At 37.9% G+C, this 18979-nt stretch overlaps 2 protein-coding genes and 1 pseudogene across 2 annotated transcripts; 2 read left to right on the plus strand and 1 right to left on the minus strand.

Moving 5' to 3' along the window:
* The window catches only part of LOC132904326 (uncharacterized), a 75724-nt pseudogene that overhangs the window by 42582 nt on the left and 14163 nt on the right, over positions 1 to 18979 (plus strand).
* On the plus strand, positions 2880 to 6890 carry LOC132904307 (uncharacterized). Its single transcript, XM_060954235.1, has 4 exons — positions 2880 to 2976; positions 3018 to 4247; positions 4536 to 4768; positions 6822 to 6890. The coding sequence occupies exons 1-4, from the start codon at positions 2880 to 2882 to the stop codon at positions 6888 to 6890; spliced, it is 1629 nt and encodes a 542-aa protein (XP_060810218.1).
* Positions 13721 to 14483, minus strand: LOC132904308 (uncharacterized). The gene has a single exon (XM_060954236.1). The coding sequence runs from the start codon at positions 14459 to 14461 to the stop codon at positions 13721 to 13723; it is 741 nt and encodes a 246-aa protein (XP_060810219.1). The 5' UTR covers positions 14462 to 14483.

An 18979-nucleotide genomic window follows, 5' to 3' on the forward strand; every position in this document is an offset into this window, starting at 1 on the left:
CTTGTGGCTGTATTGGCTTTGGGGCCTCGCGATCTTAGTGTAGGCCCCTCCAGTGCCTTCCGTTTGCGGGGAACACTGCCCCTGCCGTTCTTGAGGTCTTCCGTCGCTGTGGCTTCCGGAAGGCTGTCGTATTCCTCGTCGGATGTCGGCGCGAGGATTAGCGACCCTCGGCTCGTCGACCGTGTCGACAATTGGGAGGGACTTGCGTCCCTCTGGCGGTAAGTGCCCCCCCCCCAGATACGGTGGGGCAGCCCACGCCCGAAGGCGTGGGGAGGGATTCTCCGACTCCTTGGGAGTCGGTACCCTCCTGGGGTATGATTGTTTTCTTAGACGCCATTCATGAAATTCCTTTTTTAACAGGGTGAGGTCCCTGATCTCCTCCACCTCTTCAGTGGGCGCTTGGGACGGGACTCCCTCCCCGCCATTCATCCCATCGGCACGCCCGACCTTGGGATTAGGGTTATTTTTTATTGAGGTTTTCTTCCTCGCGACAAACGTCCTCGGCCCCATCAATTTGGGGTAACGAGTTGCCCGGCGCCGAGCCGAAACCTGACGCCGCGCGAGCCACATCCACTCACTGTCTGAGGGCAGACAAGAGGGAGCAACTGGTAGACGGACCTGGACGCAAAAGCGTCTGCCCAGAAGCCGGTTAGGCTATTCAGCCCGTCCATGTGTCAGGACATTTGCCGATGGATAATAAGACCCCTAATAGCGGGGAGTTATTAACCATCGCCCAGGGTGCACCAGCCCAGTGTCTTGTCAGCCCGCCGCTATCACCGGATCAAAGATCAAGCAACAGAAGCAAAGCTTTCAAGGTACTGAGCCAACGTGGAGGTTTCCTGACCGTAGCACCCCACGTCACCACCACCTGATTTTACCTCAACGAACAGGTAAATAATATAACTCCTTTCTTTTTTTGTCGCAAAAACATCGATTTACATTTTGTTCATCATTACTTTATTAATTTATTTTCTTGATTAGGGAACAATGCTTATCTTCATGCAGAACGTATAGAAGCCGGTCAGGGCTTGTTAACTCAACACAATTTTTCCTATGTCTCTTACTTGCAAAAAAATAATTATTAAAATATATTAAAAAATTATTGAACGCCCTTATCAATGTACGAAATGTGCCAAGTCCTACAGCCGCCACGATCAGTTGTTGCAGCATATGAAATGGCATGATGGGATCAAGCCAACTTCCACCTTCAAGAAAGTCAACTTCCACCAAAAGAATTATTTTACAGTTCGCTGAATGACGAACATATCTCCGATGAGGATTACAGGCATGCGAATTTAATTTGGTCAACCTTTAAAATTTCTGACCTAGGTTCATATACGGATCTCTATTTGAAAACTGATGTGCTATTACTATCAGATATTTTTGAAAATTTTCGTCGGACTTGCAAACAGCATTATCAGTTGGATCCAGCATTTTATTTTACCGCACCTAGTCTATCTTTTGATGCAATGTTGCTTAAAACAGGCATTCAGTTAGAGCTTATCAATGATTTATCTATGATTCGAATGTTACAACAGGGCATTCGCGGCGGTGTGTGCCTATGTTCCCATAGACATGCTAAAGCAAATAATTCTTTCTTACCTGATTACAAACCCTTAGAGCCTACATCGTATATTACTTATATCGACTGCAACAATTTATATGGGTTCAGTATGTGTCAATATTTACCATTATCCAATTTTAGGTTTCTTAATCAAAATAAAATCAATACATTGGATATAATTCAAGAAGAAAATGATGCTGACTATGGGTTTATACTAGAAGTAGACCTAGTTTATCCTAAGCACTTGCATAATACAATACAATACAATACAAATTATCTTTATTGCCCATAAAAAAAAATACAAACGTAGTAAAAAAACATACATTATGAACATCGCTCCTTCAATACAAAAGCACCACAAGTCAAAAAATTTCAAAAACGTTATTTTTGCATAAAATGCATCTTAAACGATGAAACTTTAATATTTCGCGAAAACAGCCATTGTTTTATGACTATAAACACCCGTAAACGCACACACGTTAGTTTTGTTTTGTACCGTTTTTGAAACTGAGTTCCGCGAAAAAGTACCATATTGTCAGTTGTCAGCAGTCATTCGGCACAAGCACACGCTTTTTTTGTGTAAAACTACCACATTCCAAACAACTGCTAAAAGACGCGTGAAATCATATATTTAAAAGTGCCACATTCAAAAATAATTACCTTTTGCAGATCACATACACGTAAGTATCTTATCATTTTTATATGCAATAGTACAATGTTTGCAAATTGGTTAGTTTTGAATTAATACATGTGGTATTTGCTCTTATTTTTGTATACAATACCACCATATTTTGAATTAAGTGAGTTTTGCAAATAAAATTCTTTAAGCTAAAGTATCGTATTTCGAAATATGGCATTTTAGTATTTGAAAGTAATCTCTAAATAGATGTTATTTTTAATTAAAAAGCAATGTTTAGTTTTAATGCTGCTATTTTGTCTGAAAGTTTTTTATTGTACACTATAAGCTTCAAGTGACAAATCCCACTTTCGTTGCGGGCTATACCTACTCGTTCCGTGTAGGTATCGCGCAAGCCGCAGTAGGGTTCAACAACCTACCTACTCACCTTACCTTTTTTTTTGTTCAGCATGACATCAAGAGCGTACCGTATTTTGAACTTGGTACCACCTGAGGAATATGATGCTGATGAGATAGAAGATAGCAAATCATCCGTACCAGATAGTCAATTTGATTTAGATATTCTCAACTCTGATGAAGAAAATGAAGATATTCCAGAAACGCCTCCAAAACACAGAACATTCAATAAACCATCTTTAGTCATCCTAGAAACAGACTCAGACAGTAACTCTTCATCTGATGAATCTTCTAGCTCTTCGAGCAGTTCTTCAAGTAGCTCCAGTTCTACAAATAGCCATAAAGATTTCTCATCCGATGATAGTGTCAAAGATCCTACGTATGAAGATCCATTTATTAAAAAACGCAAAACCCAGTCAGATTCCGAAGAAGAGCAACAACCACAAGCGCAGTTACCTGGCATTCAAGATTTTCCACAATCATCAGCCGTAGATAACCAGGAGTTATTCAAAATTAAGTCACCATTACCAAGAGTTGATGACCAGCCACCTAGCGTTGACGAGCACCCATCTAGCGTAGACGAACAGTCTCCTAGTGTTGATGTTGAATCGCGCCGTAAGTGTGGTAAAAGAAAAGCAGAACCGCTTTTATGGAAACGAAACCAGAGCAAGCTATTGAAAAATAAAGGTATGTCCTATACTTCTATGTCCAAGTCCAAAAAAGTTTATAATGCCAAAAAATTGGGTCCTGTATGTTCCGATAAATGTAAATTGAAATGTTCTACAGAGTTTACGTTTGAAGAAAGAGAACATATCTTTGAAAAGTTCTGGGATAGCGGTGATCTGGAAATCCAACGACAGTTTATTCACAATCACATGACCAAGATAGAACCAAAATATAGATACGTTCGTGAAGGTACCAGTCGCAAAAATTGTAATCACGCATTTTATCTGACTCGAAATAATATAAAAACTCGGGTATGTAAAGTTTTCTTCATGAATACCCTTGCAATCTCAGATACTGTAATTAGAACCGTTGTCAAGAAGCAGTCCGAAACTGGCGTGCAACTTAAAGATAAGAGAGGAAAACACGACAACCATAAGAAACTAGACGCAGAGCTGACCGATGGTGTCAAAGCACACATTAATTCAATACCCCGCATAGAAAGTCATTACTGTAGGGCGCGATCGACTCGGGAGTATATTGAGGGAGGGCTTACAGTCGCGGCGCTATATCGACATTATCTGGAGAAATGTGAATCTGAGAGTGCACAATACGTTTCATATCAAGCATACTACAACATATTTACACATGATTTTAACATATCTTTTTGGCAGCCTAAGAAGGACCAATGCGAAGATTGCATGGCTTACCAAAACGCTGAAGATAAATCGTTACTACAAGAGACATACGACGAGCACTTGAAGCAAAAGACTCTTGCTAGAAATGAAAAAGATAGAGATAAAGAGCTTGTGAGTAATACCTTCGTCGTCGCTGTGTACGATCTCCAAGCGGTGATGCCTTGTCCACGGGGTGATGTATCTAGTTTTTATTACACGTCTAAATTAAATTTACTTAATTTCACAATAACTGAGCTCGGAACAAAGGACACAACTTGCTTTGTATGGCATGAGGGAGAAGGCGCCCGAGGTATTAATGAAATTGGTTCCTGTGTTTTAATGTATCTGAAAAAACTGAATGATAATGCCACGGAACCTTGCGATGTAACTTTCTATAGCGATAATTGCTGTGGGCAACAAAAGAACAAATTCATGCTTGCAATGTACCAATATGCGACTCAAGAATTGCCAAACATCAAGAGTATTACTCATAAGTTCCTTATAAAAGGCCACACACAAAATGAAGGAGACTGTGTTCATTCGGTCATTCAACGTAATATTACTAGAGCATTAAAATCATCTCCAATTTACGTTCCAGACCAGTATATCACTCTGATTAAAACAGCGAAGAAAACTGGAAAGCCTTATACTGTTGAAGAACTGACACATGAGAATTTTTTTGACCTCAAATCTCTGTTTATAGGAAACTACAATATAGATGATAATGGCAATAAATTCAAATGGGCTGATATAAAGATTCTGAAGACAGATAAAGTAAGCAATGGCATATTTTTCTTTAAAACGTCCTACGAAGACGAAGAGTTCAAATCGGTATCTACGTTGAGAAAACGCCGCACGAAGTCGAACCCAGTACCTGATAATAATTTGACTCTAAACCAACTTTACACTGAAAAGCTTACTGTTCCTGAAGCAAAAAAGCAAGGGATTCTAAAGCTAATCCAAAAAAATGTCGTGCCAAAATTTTATGAATCTTTTTATAATAATCTCTAAATTCGTGCATAAGTTACTGTTGTGAACTGATTTTTGATGTTTTGTTTAAGTTTTTTTTATACCTTTACGAGCATTACGCTCCATGTAGTTGTAAGTCAACCTTTTATAAAAAATATATTTTTGTAAGAACACTTCTATACCACGTTTATGTGCTTTATACGGTTGTGATTAGTGTAGAATGTAGATTAGGGAAATAATTTTGGAGGTGTCTACTCCATAAGTAAAACAATACAAATTAGTATTATTCCATTGAAAAAGTCTGATTTGATCGTGACTAGGTATAGCTTAAAACATTATATTATTAAAGTATACTTATTTTTTACTTATTATTTCTTTAATCGGTTGTTCAAAGAGGTTTCAGTGAACGTAAAGTGAGAATAATTACAAGTACCTACATTGTTGTAACTGATAGTTGTTAAGTTTTAGGAGGCTAGTTAAATACCTGGATAGTGTATTTACTATTACAATAATTCTTATTATTTGTTTTGTTAATTCTATGCAAGAGTTTTTTGTTTTTATAGCTTAAAAGGTTTGTTTTGTTTGTATTAAGTTAAAAACTTAAATTTATTCCTCTTACCTACTAAAAAGGTAATATATTAATTAGAAGACTTAAATATTGATCTCATGGTATGTTTATTTAACTTGAAAACTGATAATAAAACTCAAATTTTCCTTATTATGTTGGTTTCATTTATAAAATTTGAATGTTCTTGAAGTCGAAGTCTATATACAAAACTAACTTATCTGCATTTTTTCGAGGATCTATTTGAGGTATGGTTAAGATTGCTTTATTTAAAAATAGTCTATTTAATTACGCGTCTTTTGATACCAAAAACATTACTTAATTACCCATAGATTATAAAAAAAACACAAAATTATCCAACTTATTTTTTCAAATGCCTCTCCTGAACAATTTGCTTATTTTGACTTGTGGTGCTTTTGTATTGAAGGAGCGACATGTTGAGCAAAGGCGGACTTATCGCTAAGCAATCTCTTCCAGCCAACCTTTGGGTAGTGAAAGGTAAAATCCTGGAACCGGGTGGGCAGCATACTTAAGATATGTTAGTAAGTGTATAATAAATAAACTACACACATACATAAACTATAAATATAAACTTACACAGACTACATACATAATATTACACAAAATAAATAAATACATAATAATATACATACCTATATAAAAAAAAAAAATATTGATTAAAATGAATATTACCATGAATAAAGTTAAGAAGAGAGATAGTACTTCTTCAAGTTCGTTTTAAAGGTACCTATTGTTTGTGAGGTGCGTATGTCAATGGGTAAAGCATTCCACAGACGAACGGCCTGAACTGTAAAGGATTTAGAGTAGGCTGCAGTCATATTAATGGGAGTATTGAGGCGAAGGGCAATTAGACTACGGGAAGTGTGACTGTTATTCTGATGAAAAAAGGTGAAGCGCTCTTTAAGATACTGAGGAGTAGAAGGGATGAAAAGTACAGAAAAAAGCAGTGTGAGAATGTGATAATTGCGACGTAACCTGATTGGAAGCCACTTGAGTTGTGCACGGAAAGAGGAGATGTGGTCATATTTGCGTAAGCCAAATATGAACCTGATACAGAAATTTTGAAGGCGCTCAAGTTTATTAAGTAGATCTTCAGAAAGATTGAGATAGCATGAATCAGCATAGTCAAGGACAGGCATAAGTAAGGATTGGGCAAGTGAAATTTTAGTTGCAATGGGTAAGAATTTTTTTAGTCTTGTGAGTGACCTTGCTGATGCGAATATTTTCCTGCTAACTTCCGCCACTTGAGGGGACCATGAGAGCTGACGGTCAAAGAGAACACCTAAATTTTTGACCCTTTCGCTATAAACAATGTTTACACCATTAAAGGAAATAGGAGGGAGGGAAGACCAATCAATTCTTGAAATCTGCCACGGGGAGCCTATAATGATTGCTTGAGTTTTGGTGGGGTTAACAATAAGCCCGTGATCCCTGCTCCATTTGGATATATGAGACAAATCGCCATTAATTTTTCCGATGCCGTTTGATAGGTCACTTAAAGAAGAGTGGCAGTAAATTTGAAGGTCATCAGCATAGAGATGATAGGAAGTGCAGAGCTGAAACGAGATGGAGTTTATAAATAACGCAAATAAGAGAGGAGAGAGCACACCACCCTGAGGGACACCAGCCACGGTATGGCACCAAGAAGAAAACTCGTCCTCAATGCGCACCCGCTGGCGGCGTCCGCACAGATAAGATTGAAACCAGTTAATAGCTGAAGGAGATATGTTCAGTGATTGCATCAGACCTAAGAGAACGTCAAAGTCCACAGTGTTGAAGGCATTACTGAAGTCCAGAAGAGCCAGGATTGTGACTTGTGAATTTACAATGCCATATCGGATATCATCTGTGATTTTTACTAAGGAGGACGAGCTGGCCAAGTGCCAAGCGTTGGAGAAGCGCTCGCTGCCGAAGAGGATCCGCGCGGAGCAGAAGGCGCGCGAGATGATGTTCCGCGAGTCGCTGCGGATCTCCGCGCCCGCCGCGCACGGGGACGCCGACCGGGAGAAGCTGAAGAAGTTCCAAGAGAACGAGAAGCGCCGCTACCGAGCGGAGCAGGAGAGACTCGCCACCAAACACGCCAAGGCCAGGGAGGAGCTGAGGGCGGCCGGGGAGGCGCAACTTCGGGAGCTGGAGCAGCTGCAGAACGAGAAGCGCAAGGCGCTGACCAACCACGAGAGCAACAAGATCAAGGCGGCCGAGGAGAGGTACTCCGTGGAGCTGCGGGAGTGGCGCGCCAAGCTCGGCGGCAGGAAGGCGGCGGTGGAAGAGGAATTCGCGGCTCAGCTTGAGGAACAGGAGAGGCAAGCCGCCAAGGCCGCGAGGATCCCCACGGCCATGCCTCAACACAGCTCCGCGCTGCACTCGTCCAGGACTAGCCTGGCGTCAAGCCATTACGACTAGCGGCTAGTCATCGTCATTGTAGCGTGTTCCCGCTCACATGATTACCATTTAAATGAAGATATCGAGAATAAATCATCGGAGTAACTTGTTATCGTCACCACAGTTTGTTCAAGTAGTTTACACGTCTTGAGATTATGTCATTCGAGCTTCGAGCGATGTTGCTTTACTGCCCGGGGTCTATTAATAAAATGATTAGACTAGGTTATAATATTGAGATTATATCGTATTAGGGTGGAAAAGAACATTTTAGGACGCACTGAGAATCTGTTTCTTTGTAGTCTGGTCAAAGTTAAATGACTATCAACGCAATTAATTCGTTTCATGAAATCATACAAGTTTAATGAATGGAAAAGCGATGAGGCGCTAGCGTCTGTATTTTATTGACGGTAAAGAATTGAAGCTACGAGTTATTTTACTCATATATTTTTATTTAGAAATAATGCGTTTTAAAAAATCTGGCAAAATGATATTATCAATGTGAAATTGCGATGAATTTGTATGTAGATAAAATTATGTCAAAAAAATATATGAAATGCGATATTTACTTATTGCACCTACAACAAAAGTTACTTAAAAGTCTCTAATTCAAAAAGGTATATTCCCGCCGTATATCAGCCGTGTGGTTCCCGGCACCATTACAAAAGAATAGGACCACTCCATCTCTTTCCCACGGATGTCGTAAGAGCCGACTAAGGGATAGACTTGGGATTCCTCTTTAATGTAAATCCCTGCCAATCTAAGGTCTGCCGCGCCGATGGATGCATGGCTAGGGGCGAGCCTAGTCTCGAGCGTGCCACTTCCGCCATGGGGTTGGGCGACCCCCAGGTAATGGCTAGCCTTACCCTGGCATGCGGGGCTCTGCTGGGGCGGACAAAATTGTTCCCTTGCGTCTCGTGGGAATCGCATGGATGCAAATTTTTTGAAAGAGCACCTAAATGGCGGCGATGGTGTCCGCACCCCATCACGTCTCGTTCCCGGCGGGAGCGGTATGCGGTCTGCTGAAAGCCGCTTTGCGACGATGAATGTAAGAGGAGGAATGAAGGATAAGATTGAGGAAGTATGCCAGATGATGGATGAAAGACGTTTGGATGTGTTGTGCGTGAATGAAACGAAGCGGAAAGGATGCGACGCGACGCAGCACGGCCCTTACACGGCGTATTGGTCTGGAATTTCCAGTACCAGCCGAGGCTGTCAAGGGGTCGGTCTAATTCTTTCTGCACGAATGGCTGAGTGCGTGAATGAGTATGAGTGTGTCAGCCCTCGTCTTCTATGGATTAGGCTGAAAGTTGGAATCACTCGGATCTTCGTTCTAGGTGTTTATGCACCTTGGGATGTGGGTTCGAGGGGTACAACAGTACAGTTTTAGGGGTCTTGGTGTTATTTTTTCCAACTCCTAGCGATCTAAGAAATTTCCAAATTTTGGCTGGGTCACCATTTTCGACGGATTTATGGATATGGCGGCGCTGTGCTTCCCTGCATTTCCTATTACTACGGTTACGTGCCTCCATGTATTTGTCCCGATATCGATCAGGGTCACGTTTAAATTTTGTTTTCATGATGTGCTTTATGTGGATAGCATTTTTGACATCTTCAGTGAGCCAGGGTGCGGGATAGTGTTTTACTCTTATCGGACGGATAGGAGTATGCTTATCATAAAGTTCTATAATCATGTTGTTGAAGTTTTCCACCTGCTCGTCGACAGAAGCTAGGTTGGATATCCTTTCCCAGTTAGTGTTGTTAGCGTCAGCCCGTAGAAAATCCACATTCATTGAACCAAAATTTCTTTGCATTAGGACTTTAGATCTGGCTTTGGGCGGGCGAAGTTTATAAGAGAGAAACAAGAGGTCATGGTAAGAAAACATATCAGCACTGTGTTGCCCGTGTCCTGCAACCAGATCAGCAGAAGAAACTAGGATGAGGTCGAGGAGTGTGGGTTCCCTGTTAGGGAAATGATGGGTGGCTTGAAGTGGAAGAACAGATAAGTTGCAAGAATTAACAACAGATAGGAAACTAGAAGAACGATGGTCATTCCTAAGAAGGCAAGTGTTAAAGTCACCCATGATGATGACTTGGCCGTAAGATGGTGCTAAATCTTCAAGAATGGTTTCGAGAGTTACAAAATAACGGATTGTATCGGACGGGCTGTAGAAAACACCTAAAAGAACTCGAGTGTGATTAAGAGTTGCTTCAATAAAAAGATACTCGGCTTCACAAGAAGGATTTGTATGTTGGGATACTCGGATAATATTGTATGGGATATAAGAGCGCAGGTAAATCGCAACACCACCACCGGTCGTATCTGTGATCCGGTCATTTCTAATGAGGATAAAGCCTGGAAGTGAGTAAGAGGTAGAGGGTAAAGCAGGATTAAGCCAAGTCTCTGAGACAAAAACGGCATGAATGTGTTTACTGTCGAAGGTGGTTAAGAGATCAGGGTAGTGTGCCGGAATACTCTGTGCATTAATATGAACCGCATTAAAACACTTACGTGACTCGGAGAAGGTATTGTGCAGAATTTCATTTAAGGGTGTGGGGATAGAATAAAAACTGTCCTCAGTTGAAGTCACTGTTCCAAAGCTATCATCACGATCAATATTCATTGTATGATACATACATACATACATAAAATCACGCCTCTTTCCCGGAGGGGTAGGCAGAGACTACCTCTTTCCACTTGCCACGATCTCTGCATACTTCTTTCGCTTCGTCCACATTCATAACTCTCTTCATACAAGCTCGGCGGTTTCGGGTACTTTTGACCTGACCCTTTACCAGGACGTCCTTAATTTGATCAAGATACGTTCGTCTAGGTCTTCCCAATCCGACCTTTCCCTCCACACTCTCCTTGTATATCTGCTTAGTCAACCTGCTTTCATTCATTCTCTCCACATGACCGAACCATCTTAACATACCCTTTTCTATTCCTGTAACTACATCTTCTTTCACATCACAACATTCCCTTATCACGCTGTTCCTTATCCTGTCACTCAATTTCACACCCATCATACTCCTTAACGCTCTCATTTCCACTGCATTTATTCTGCTTTCATGCTTCTTTTGCCATACCCAACTTTCACTCCCATACATTAATGTCGGGACCAACACGCCCCTGTGCACAGCCAGTCGAGCCTTTTTGGATAGTTTCTGACTGCTCATAAAGGCATGCAAAGCTCCATTCACCATGTTCCCCGCGTTCACTCTCCTTTCAATATCACTATCATACTTGCCATCTGATGTAAACTTTGATCCTAGATATACAAACTCTTTCACTTGCTCAACTTTTTCTCCTCCAATCAAAATATTACATGCTGTCATTTCTTTCTCCATTTCAAAAACCAGTGTTTTAGTTTTACTTACGTTCACTTTCATTCCTTTCTCTTTTAAAGCTTCATGCATACAGTTTACCATCTCCTGTAACTCCTCCGCTGATGACGCCAGTATAACCTGATCGTCGGCATAGAGCAGACATTTGACGAGTAACTCATTCATCCTTAATCCACTTTTAGACTCTTTCAAATCTGTCAAACAGCTATCCATAAATAGGTTGAACAGCCACGGTGACGCAACACATCCTTGCCTAACGCCTTTCTCAATCTTAAACCACTCAGTGTGCGCTCCGTTTATCTTGACACAAGCACTCGAATCCTCATATAAGGATTTCAGTGCTCGTATTAAGAGACTGCTCACCCCATGCATAGAAAGTGCTGACCACAATTCATTCCTCTCAACTCTGTCATAGGCCTTTTCCAGATCTACGAATGTGCAATAGACTTTTTGACTCTTGGCCAAAAACTTTTCGGCTATGCACCGCAAGGAAAAGACCTGATCAGTACATCCCATTCCCTTTCGAAATCCCGCTTGAGCATCCCATATTTTGTCATCAGTTTCATTCCTGACTCTATTAATCAATACCTTAGCATACAATTTGCCGACGACGCTAAGCAGGCTTATACCACGATAATTTTTGCAGTCCAGCTGTGACCCTTTTCCTTTGTAAAGTGGCACGATAACAGCCTTACACCAATCTTTTGGTACTCGGCCGCTTCTCCAACACAAATTGAAAAGGCAGTACAACTGACTAGCTACTACGCCTTTTCCTGCTTTAAGCATCTCGACCGACACTCTATCACACCCAGCAGCCTTTCCCGCTTTCATACTCTTAAGTGCTTCCACAATTTCGAACATTTCAATTTCGCCTTCCATCTCATTCTCTTTTTCTTCGCTATAGCAGAAATCTTTCTTATTTCCTTCCTTTTTTTCAAATAAACTTTCAAAATAGTCCTTCCATATCTTTAGTACACATTCTTCTCCTTTCACAACGCTACCATCCTGGCATCTGATCCTAGTCAGCTCTCTGGTTATAGTATTTCCTCGGGCTGACCTTACGGATTTCCAGAATACTTTCAGATTTGACTGAAAGTCTTCTGATAGCCTTTTATCAAAATCCTCTTTATACTCTTCTTTCTTTCTAATCACAGCTTTCTTAACCAAATCTTTCATTTTCTTATATTCCTTACGTGCTTCATTCACATCTTCATCTATAACCTCTTGCATTCTTAAGTTAGCTTTTGCTGCTAACAAATCCAGCCATGCTTTCTTCTTTAATCGCACAAGTTCTTGCACATCTTTACTCATCCACGCATTTTTGTGATTTTTTCCTTTCCTTCTTCTACTTACACCACACACTTCAACAGCTACTTTCACAATTCTTTCTTTAAATTCCTTCCATCCATCTTCAATATCGCTCATTTCATCTAAATCTTCAAATTCGTCCTTCAGTCTATTAATATACTTCTTACCTACATCCATATCTTGCAAATTTTCTACTTTTACTCTTTCCAAAGCGCTGGTTTGCTCCCTTACCCTGTGCCGCCAGCGATTGAAGATACCCCTTATCCGGGATATCACCAGTAAATGGTCCGAGTCAATGCCAGCACCGCGATATGCACGGGTATCCAGCACTTTGTTCTTCAATCTTTCATCTACAATCACAAAGTCTATCATACTTTTTAAAATACCTTCCACTCTTGTGTAGGTGTGGATCTCTTTATGTTGAAACATTGAGTTCGACACAAAAAGATCCCACTCTAGACAAATTTCTAATACACTTCTTCCATTATCATTCACCTTTTCGTCACCAAACGCACCAAGCACCTTTTCATATCCATCACGCTTTACACCCACCCATCCATTAAAATCACCTAACATAATAATCTTCTCATTTGGCTTGGTAACTTTCAATACTTGTCATTGTATGATATTTATATATATATAGATAAATACCTAGGCAGTATAATATAATATAAACCTAACCTTAAAGTATATATAAATATTATTTTATTATTTTATTAATAATTACCTAATAATATAGTGTAATATTCTATATTATGTATTCATATATCTACCTGCCAGCATAAGGGAAAGATTGCGGTGAATCATTACTTTGACAATTCAGCATTTTAAATAAACATAACCTTTAGAGTAGGGTAAGCGAAAATATAAAAAAAAAGGCATTACAAGTAATGTCCAATGCCATATCCACACTTTTATTTGATGGCACTTCTGACAATGATCAAATGTCATTGTCAAAGTCAATGCAAAAGAATAATTAAAAATATTTATAAGCAAATAAGCCAAAACGTATATACGGTGTGAAATAAACAAAATAAAAAGTGCTGTGAGTTAGGTACCTAAGTTGAAGTTATAAAAATAATGTGGGTACAATATAGTTGCCTATTTAACATTGGGCTATTACACAAAAAGTATACACAACGAACACTAAGCACAGTAAATAAATTAGGTACCTAGCTAATAACTTAGGAAAGTCACTTCTTGGCGACCACTGTTGCTTTCGGGGTAGAAATGGCACCGGCGACGAGACCACCGCCAGTCTCAGCGTTCGAAAATGAAAGGCTCAAGTGTTTTACCTCTGCACAGGAGTTCAGATGATGCCTCACCCCATCAGGAGTGACCACAAACACATAGCCATCCCGAGTCCAACACCTGTTTACGCCGAAGCTTTCACGTGCCGCCATAAATGTATCATGCCGCCCTTTAGTGAGAAATTCAGACATCGTCACACCGGCCCCCTTCAGTTGCGTTTTGGCAGCCCAAAACTTGTTCTTTATTGCAAGGGTACAAAATTCCACAAGAATAGGCCTTGGCTTTTGTCGAGATGCCTTGCCTAGGCGATGAAAACGGCAAAGATCATCTTCCCTGAAGTTGGAAAGCTTTAGCTTATTTGCTGTCAAACCAGAGATTATGGATACAATATCCTCCTTCGGGCTCTCAGACACTCCATGCAATAGTAGGATTTTCCGGCGTCCTCTCATCTCGAACTGGTCTTGTTGTATCTCCAGACGATTCTGCTGCTGGGCCAACAACTCAAACTGTTGCTGAAACTCCCTCATCATCGTAGAAACAAAATTCTTGAAAGCAACAAAATCAGTGGATAGTGCTTTGAGTGTCGGAGTGGGGCTGGCCTTTTGTAAATCCTTTTGAAAATCCGCCATTTTTGTGTTGAAATGCTCCATCATTTGTGCCATTGATTTTTGCAATGATTCCATAGTGCTAGATATGAGTACAATATGCCAGCAGGTAAATTAATTATTACTTATTAAAATTTCATTAAATTATTACCTAAAATACTACAAATATTATTTTTAATATATTTAAATTTAGAGAGTTTTAAAAATGCGTATTTAAAATTTAACTGCTACCCGCGAAAAAAAAAGTAATAATAATTTACATAATGATTTACCATTTTGTCCAGAAAAATGCATTCCACCTGGTGGTAAAAATCACAAACTCATTCCGAATTTATATGATAAATTTTATTATGTAATTCATTACATTCATTTAAAAACTTGTTTAAAACATGGACTGATTTTGAAAAAAATACATAGGGTAATAACATTTAGACAAAGACCGTATTTAGAACAATATATTGATTTGAATACTACTTTAAGACAAAAAAGTTCATCCGCTTTTGAACAAGATTTTTTTAAACTGTTGAACAACAGCGTTTTTGGAAAAACTTTAGAAAACAATGAGAAGCGAGTTAATGTGCACCTGGTTAATCAGTGGGATGATAATGAAAATCTTACTAAAAAAAGAAATTGTGCTCAAAAACTTATCGCACGTCCAAATTTCCACAGTGCAACAGTTTTTTCTGATAATTTAGTAGCTGTTCAATTAAACCCTGAAGAAATTATTTTGAACAAACCCATTTACATTGGTTTTACTGTTTTAGAACTTTCTAAAAGTCATATGTATGATTTTCATTACTCAGTTATACAACCCCATTACAAAAGTCATGTTAAGATGTGTTACACTGATACAGATAGTTTTATATATCATATACAAACAAATAACTTTTATTATGATTTAAAAAAATACTTTTTACATTATTTTGATACTAGTAATTGTGAAAGTAATGAATATAGTTTACCAATTCAAAATAAAAAAGTTCCTGGTCTATTTAAACTTGAAATGGGGACTAAAGTTATAACCGAATTTGTTGGACTTCGATCGAAGTTATATTGTATTAAAACCACCAATAGCACAATAAAAAAAGCAAAAGGAATTAAGAGAAACATTGTGCGTGATTTTAATGTATCGGATTATGAAAAATCTCTGCATGAAGGTAACGTAATTCGTAAAACAAATATTTTATTTAAATCAATTAAACATGAATTATTTACATGTGCCGTAAATAAAATTGCTTTATCAGCTGATGATGATAAGAGAGCCATATCAAAGAATAAGATTTCGACTAAAGCATGGGGGCACACAAGTATATTTAATTGTTAACAGGTTTTGAAAATGGATACTTATTTGTTAAATTTAAATGTTTTAAAAAAACATACATATTTGTAACATATTTCATATTTTGTTTATATTCTAAGTCAGAAAATGTCTGTATTGTTTGTAAATATGTAGGAAAAAGAATAAAATGGGTATAATAAAATAATAAATTGTTTTATTAATTCATATTTTTAAAATAAAAAGTTTTATAAAGAAAGTAATGACGAAAGAATACTATGAACATGCTCACAAGGGATAAATTACATAAATTGAGCCCTACAGTAAGTTGTAAACTTGAGTCGCAAAATACTAACTCAACAATACTACATTTTGTTGATTCACGTATAGAAAACCATACTCGGGACAAACTGAAAAAAAGATCGGGGATCGAACCCGAGGTCTCCGTGTCTCAGTTCAGCTTGATAACCGCTGAGCCACGGAGCTCGTCAAACCGCTGTGTGGACGAAGCGTTCTGTGCATGTATTCATTGTAATAAATTTTATTGATAGACCTTGGTATCTAATTACAATATGAATGAACGTGTTCTAACGTGAACAGTAATTTGAACGACTATGACAGAAAACATTTTAGCAAGGACAAAATCGCGCTGCGCATGCATTTTTATTTGAATGCAGTGCGCAAACTGTATGTGACATGTATCACTTTTGTACGATCAAGCGCATAGTCCACACCACAGGACGTTGCTTCCAATAAATTTAAGTATTTAAAAACTAAAACAATGGTAAGTTGCTTTATATATTTAATTGTTTCTTATAGATATAAGATTGATTTAATATTATTCTAAATTTATGTTTTTTTACAGACGCCGCAATACGTAGATGATGTGACTGCGAATTCAGATAATGAAACATTTATTCCCGATTCTTTTGAACATGCTCAACGTCTATCAGATGGATTGACTGAGGAATTAATTAAAATACAAGCTTTCGAAAAATCAAAAGCAAAGGCGCGTGAACAGAAGGTACCAAAAAAATTCTTTCTTTATTATTAATTTAAATAAGATAAACACTATTTTTCCATGTTAGCCTGGTCGGGGATCAAACCCGTTTTATTGGAATTATTGTTATGTGTATTTTTATTTTTTGTTACAGACAACAGGACGCGATATCGCTATCTTTCCAGATAGTGAAACATTAATACCAGAGTCATTTCAATGTCCTCGAGATTCGTTTGGATTCTCCGAAGAACTTTTCAAGATACAGAGTCGTCCCACCGAACAATCAAAATTAAGTACTCATAAACGGAAAATGAAGTTAAAGGGGGGTTGCAATAAGGTAGATTTTTCCAAAAAGATTGTCAAATCACATGTTCCCCATCAATCGTTTGTGATAAAAAGTGCTCCCCACAAAGGTCTTAGACTGATCAAGATTCAAGTGCTTGACTTAGAGTGTAATCAATTAATAAGTGACTGTCTTCAGGACGATAGGGTCTTATTGAGCTCTCAATATGTGGTAAAAGATGTTGGTGATGAAATTATGGACCAGACTGAAAAAATTATTAGTAATATTTCAAAAAAAATTTGTAACTATAGTTATACCAATTGGTTTTAAAATTATATATAAATGTATGTCAATTAATGTAATTTCCTTTATCAGTTTTCATGTCATTGTGTTATTTTTTACAGATTTGTGTTATTAGACTAGTATCAATAAACGTAAAATTTAAAAGATATGTGCCTTTATTTTATAGTTTAATTAGGAACCATAACCTAAATAAATTAAAAAAACACAGTATATTTTATTCAGTAAAATATTTTTATTATTCGAAAAATCTTATTATAATTTAAATAAAGAATTAAACACAAAATTGTCTTGACACCACTTTTTTAAACAGAGTGCATTTTTCAAAGCACACCTTTTTTTATGATGAACACAATTTAACACCTGATTATTCTCCTCACAATAATCCTCATATAATTTAAGTAATTTAGGACAACCCTTTTCACCCAGTTCTATAATTTCACAATCGTTGCATAACTCTTGAATCAATACAATCTTCTCATTTCCTTTAACTAAAGACATTTTTACTTTTTAAATATGGAATTATAACTCGCCGGAATTCTCGATAATCGATAAACCCTTCATACCAATGTAGTCCCCGATTATTTTCTAACCATCGAACTCGCTTTTTTTCTTCATCAGAAAGAGTTTTAAAAGAATAAGGTGCTTTAACCAAGAAAGTTTGTGTGTATTCCTTAGTTGCAATCGAAAATTCCTTAACAATAAAATTATTTTTCAAATCCTTAAACCCTTGTAAATCTATGATTATTGTATTAGCATTCATGATAACTTCTTAACAATATTGCTCAATGGCTTGTATTCAAATATGCAATCGTTTAGTATCAGACAATATGCAGCCGTTTGATCGGGTATGTCTTGGTCAGATTCGAATTCAACTCTCACATCAATTGATCCCTTTAACATTTCATGCTGTCGTGAACAGTCTATAACAAATAACGGAGCTATGTCTCTAAATTCTTTTAATCCCATCAACGGCTCCGCTCGGCGACTATGATAAGACTGATGAAATCTTGCGTATTGTTCATATATTAATGAATATCTGTTGTCTGCGAAACTAATATTTAAACCTTCATACGGATAATATGAAGAATTTAGAAATACTCTTACGTCTCGAATATGACAATGGTCGAACTCTGCCATCGACATTGTTGCATTACTTTTACGGTTTGTTTGTAAAGCAATAATAACAAATCTTGGTTTCTCCAACTGTGATGAAGTTTTAATGGACCAAGTATGTTTCCTGGTTTTGGGTAACAATGGGTACTCATACAAATCCCAGTTACGAAACGCTAAGGTTATCGCTCGATCTTTTTCTAAATGTTTAAGTAAATTGATTCTTTCACGGTCCGACACTCGAACATGAGGAACTCGCCAAACTATTTTATTTATAATTATATCTTCGACAATTTCTCCAGAACTTAGTAATAAGGAATTGAGATTTGTATTACTTCTCAATAGTACTAATTCATGTTTACAGTTCATTATGATTTTTTCATAATCTTCTGCAAAACCTAAAATTTTATTTAACGGTATATACACAGAAAATCCCCCATCAGAGGTAATGCCTGAAGGAGACCAACCCCAAACTTTTGCGCTTTTGGATTCATTTTCGTTCAATGATAGATAAGATTTAATTGTTGTGGTAATACCTGCATTTTTAATCTTATCTATTTCTATCCCATTTAGTTCATATCTTATATCTTGAAATAGAAATAGTACAGGGTTGTTTACGAAATG

Source organism: Amyelois transitella, chromosome W (assembly GCF_032362555.1).
Source record: "Amyelois transitella isolate CPQ chromosome W, ilAmyTran1.1, whole genome shotgun sequence".
In the NCBI taxonomy this organism is placed as follows: Eukaryota; Metazoa; Arthropoda; class Insecta; order Lepidoptera; family Pyralidae; genus Amyelois; species Amyelois transitella.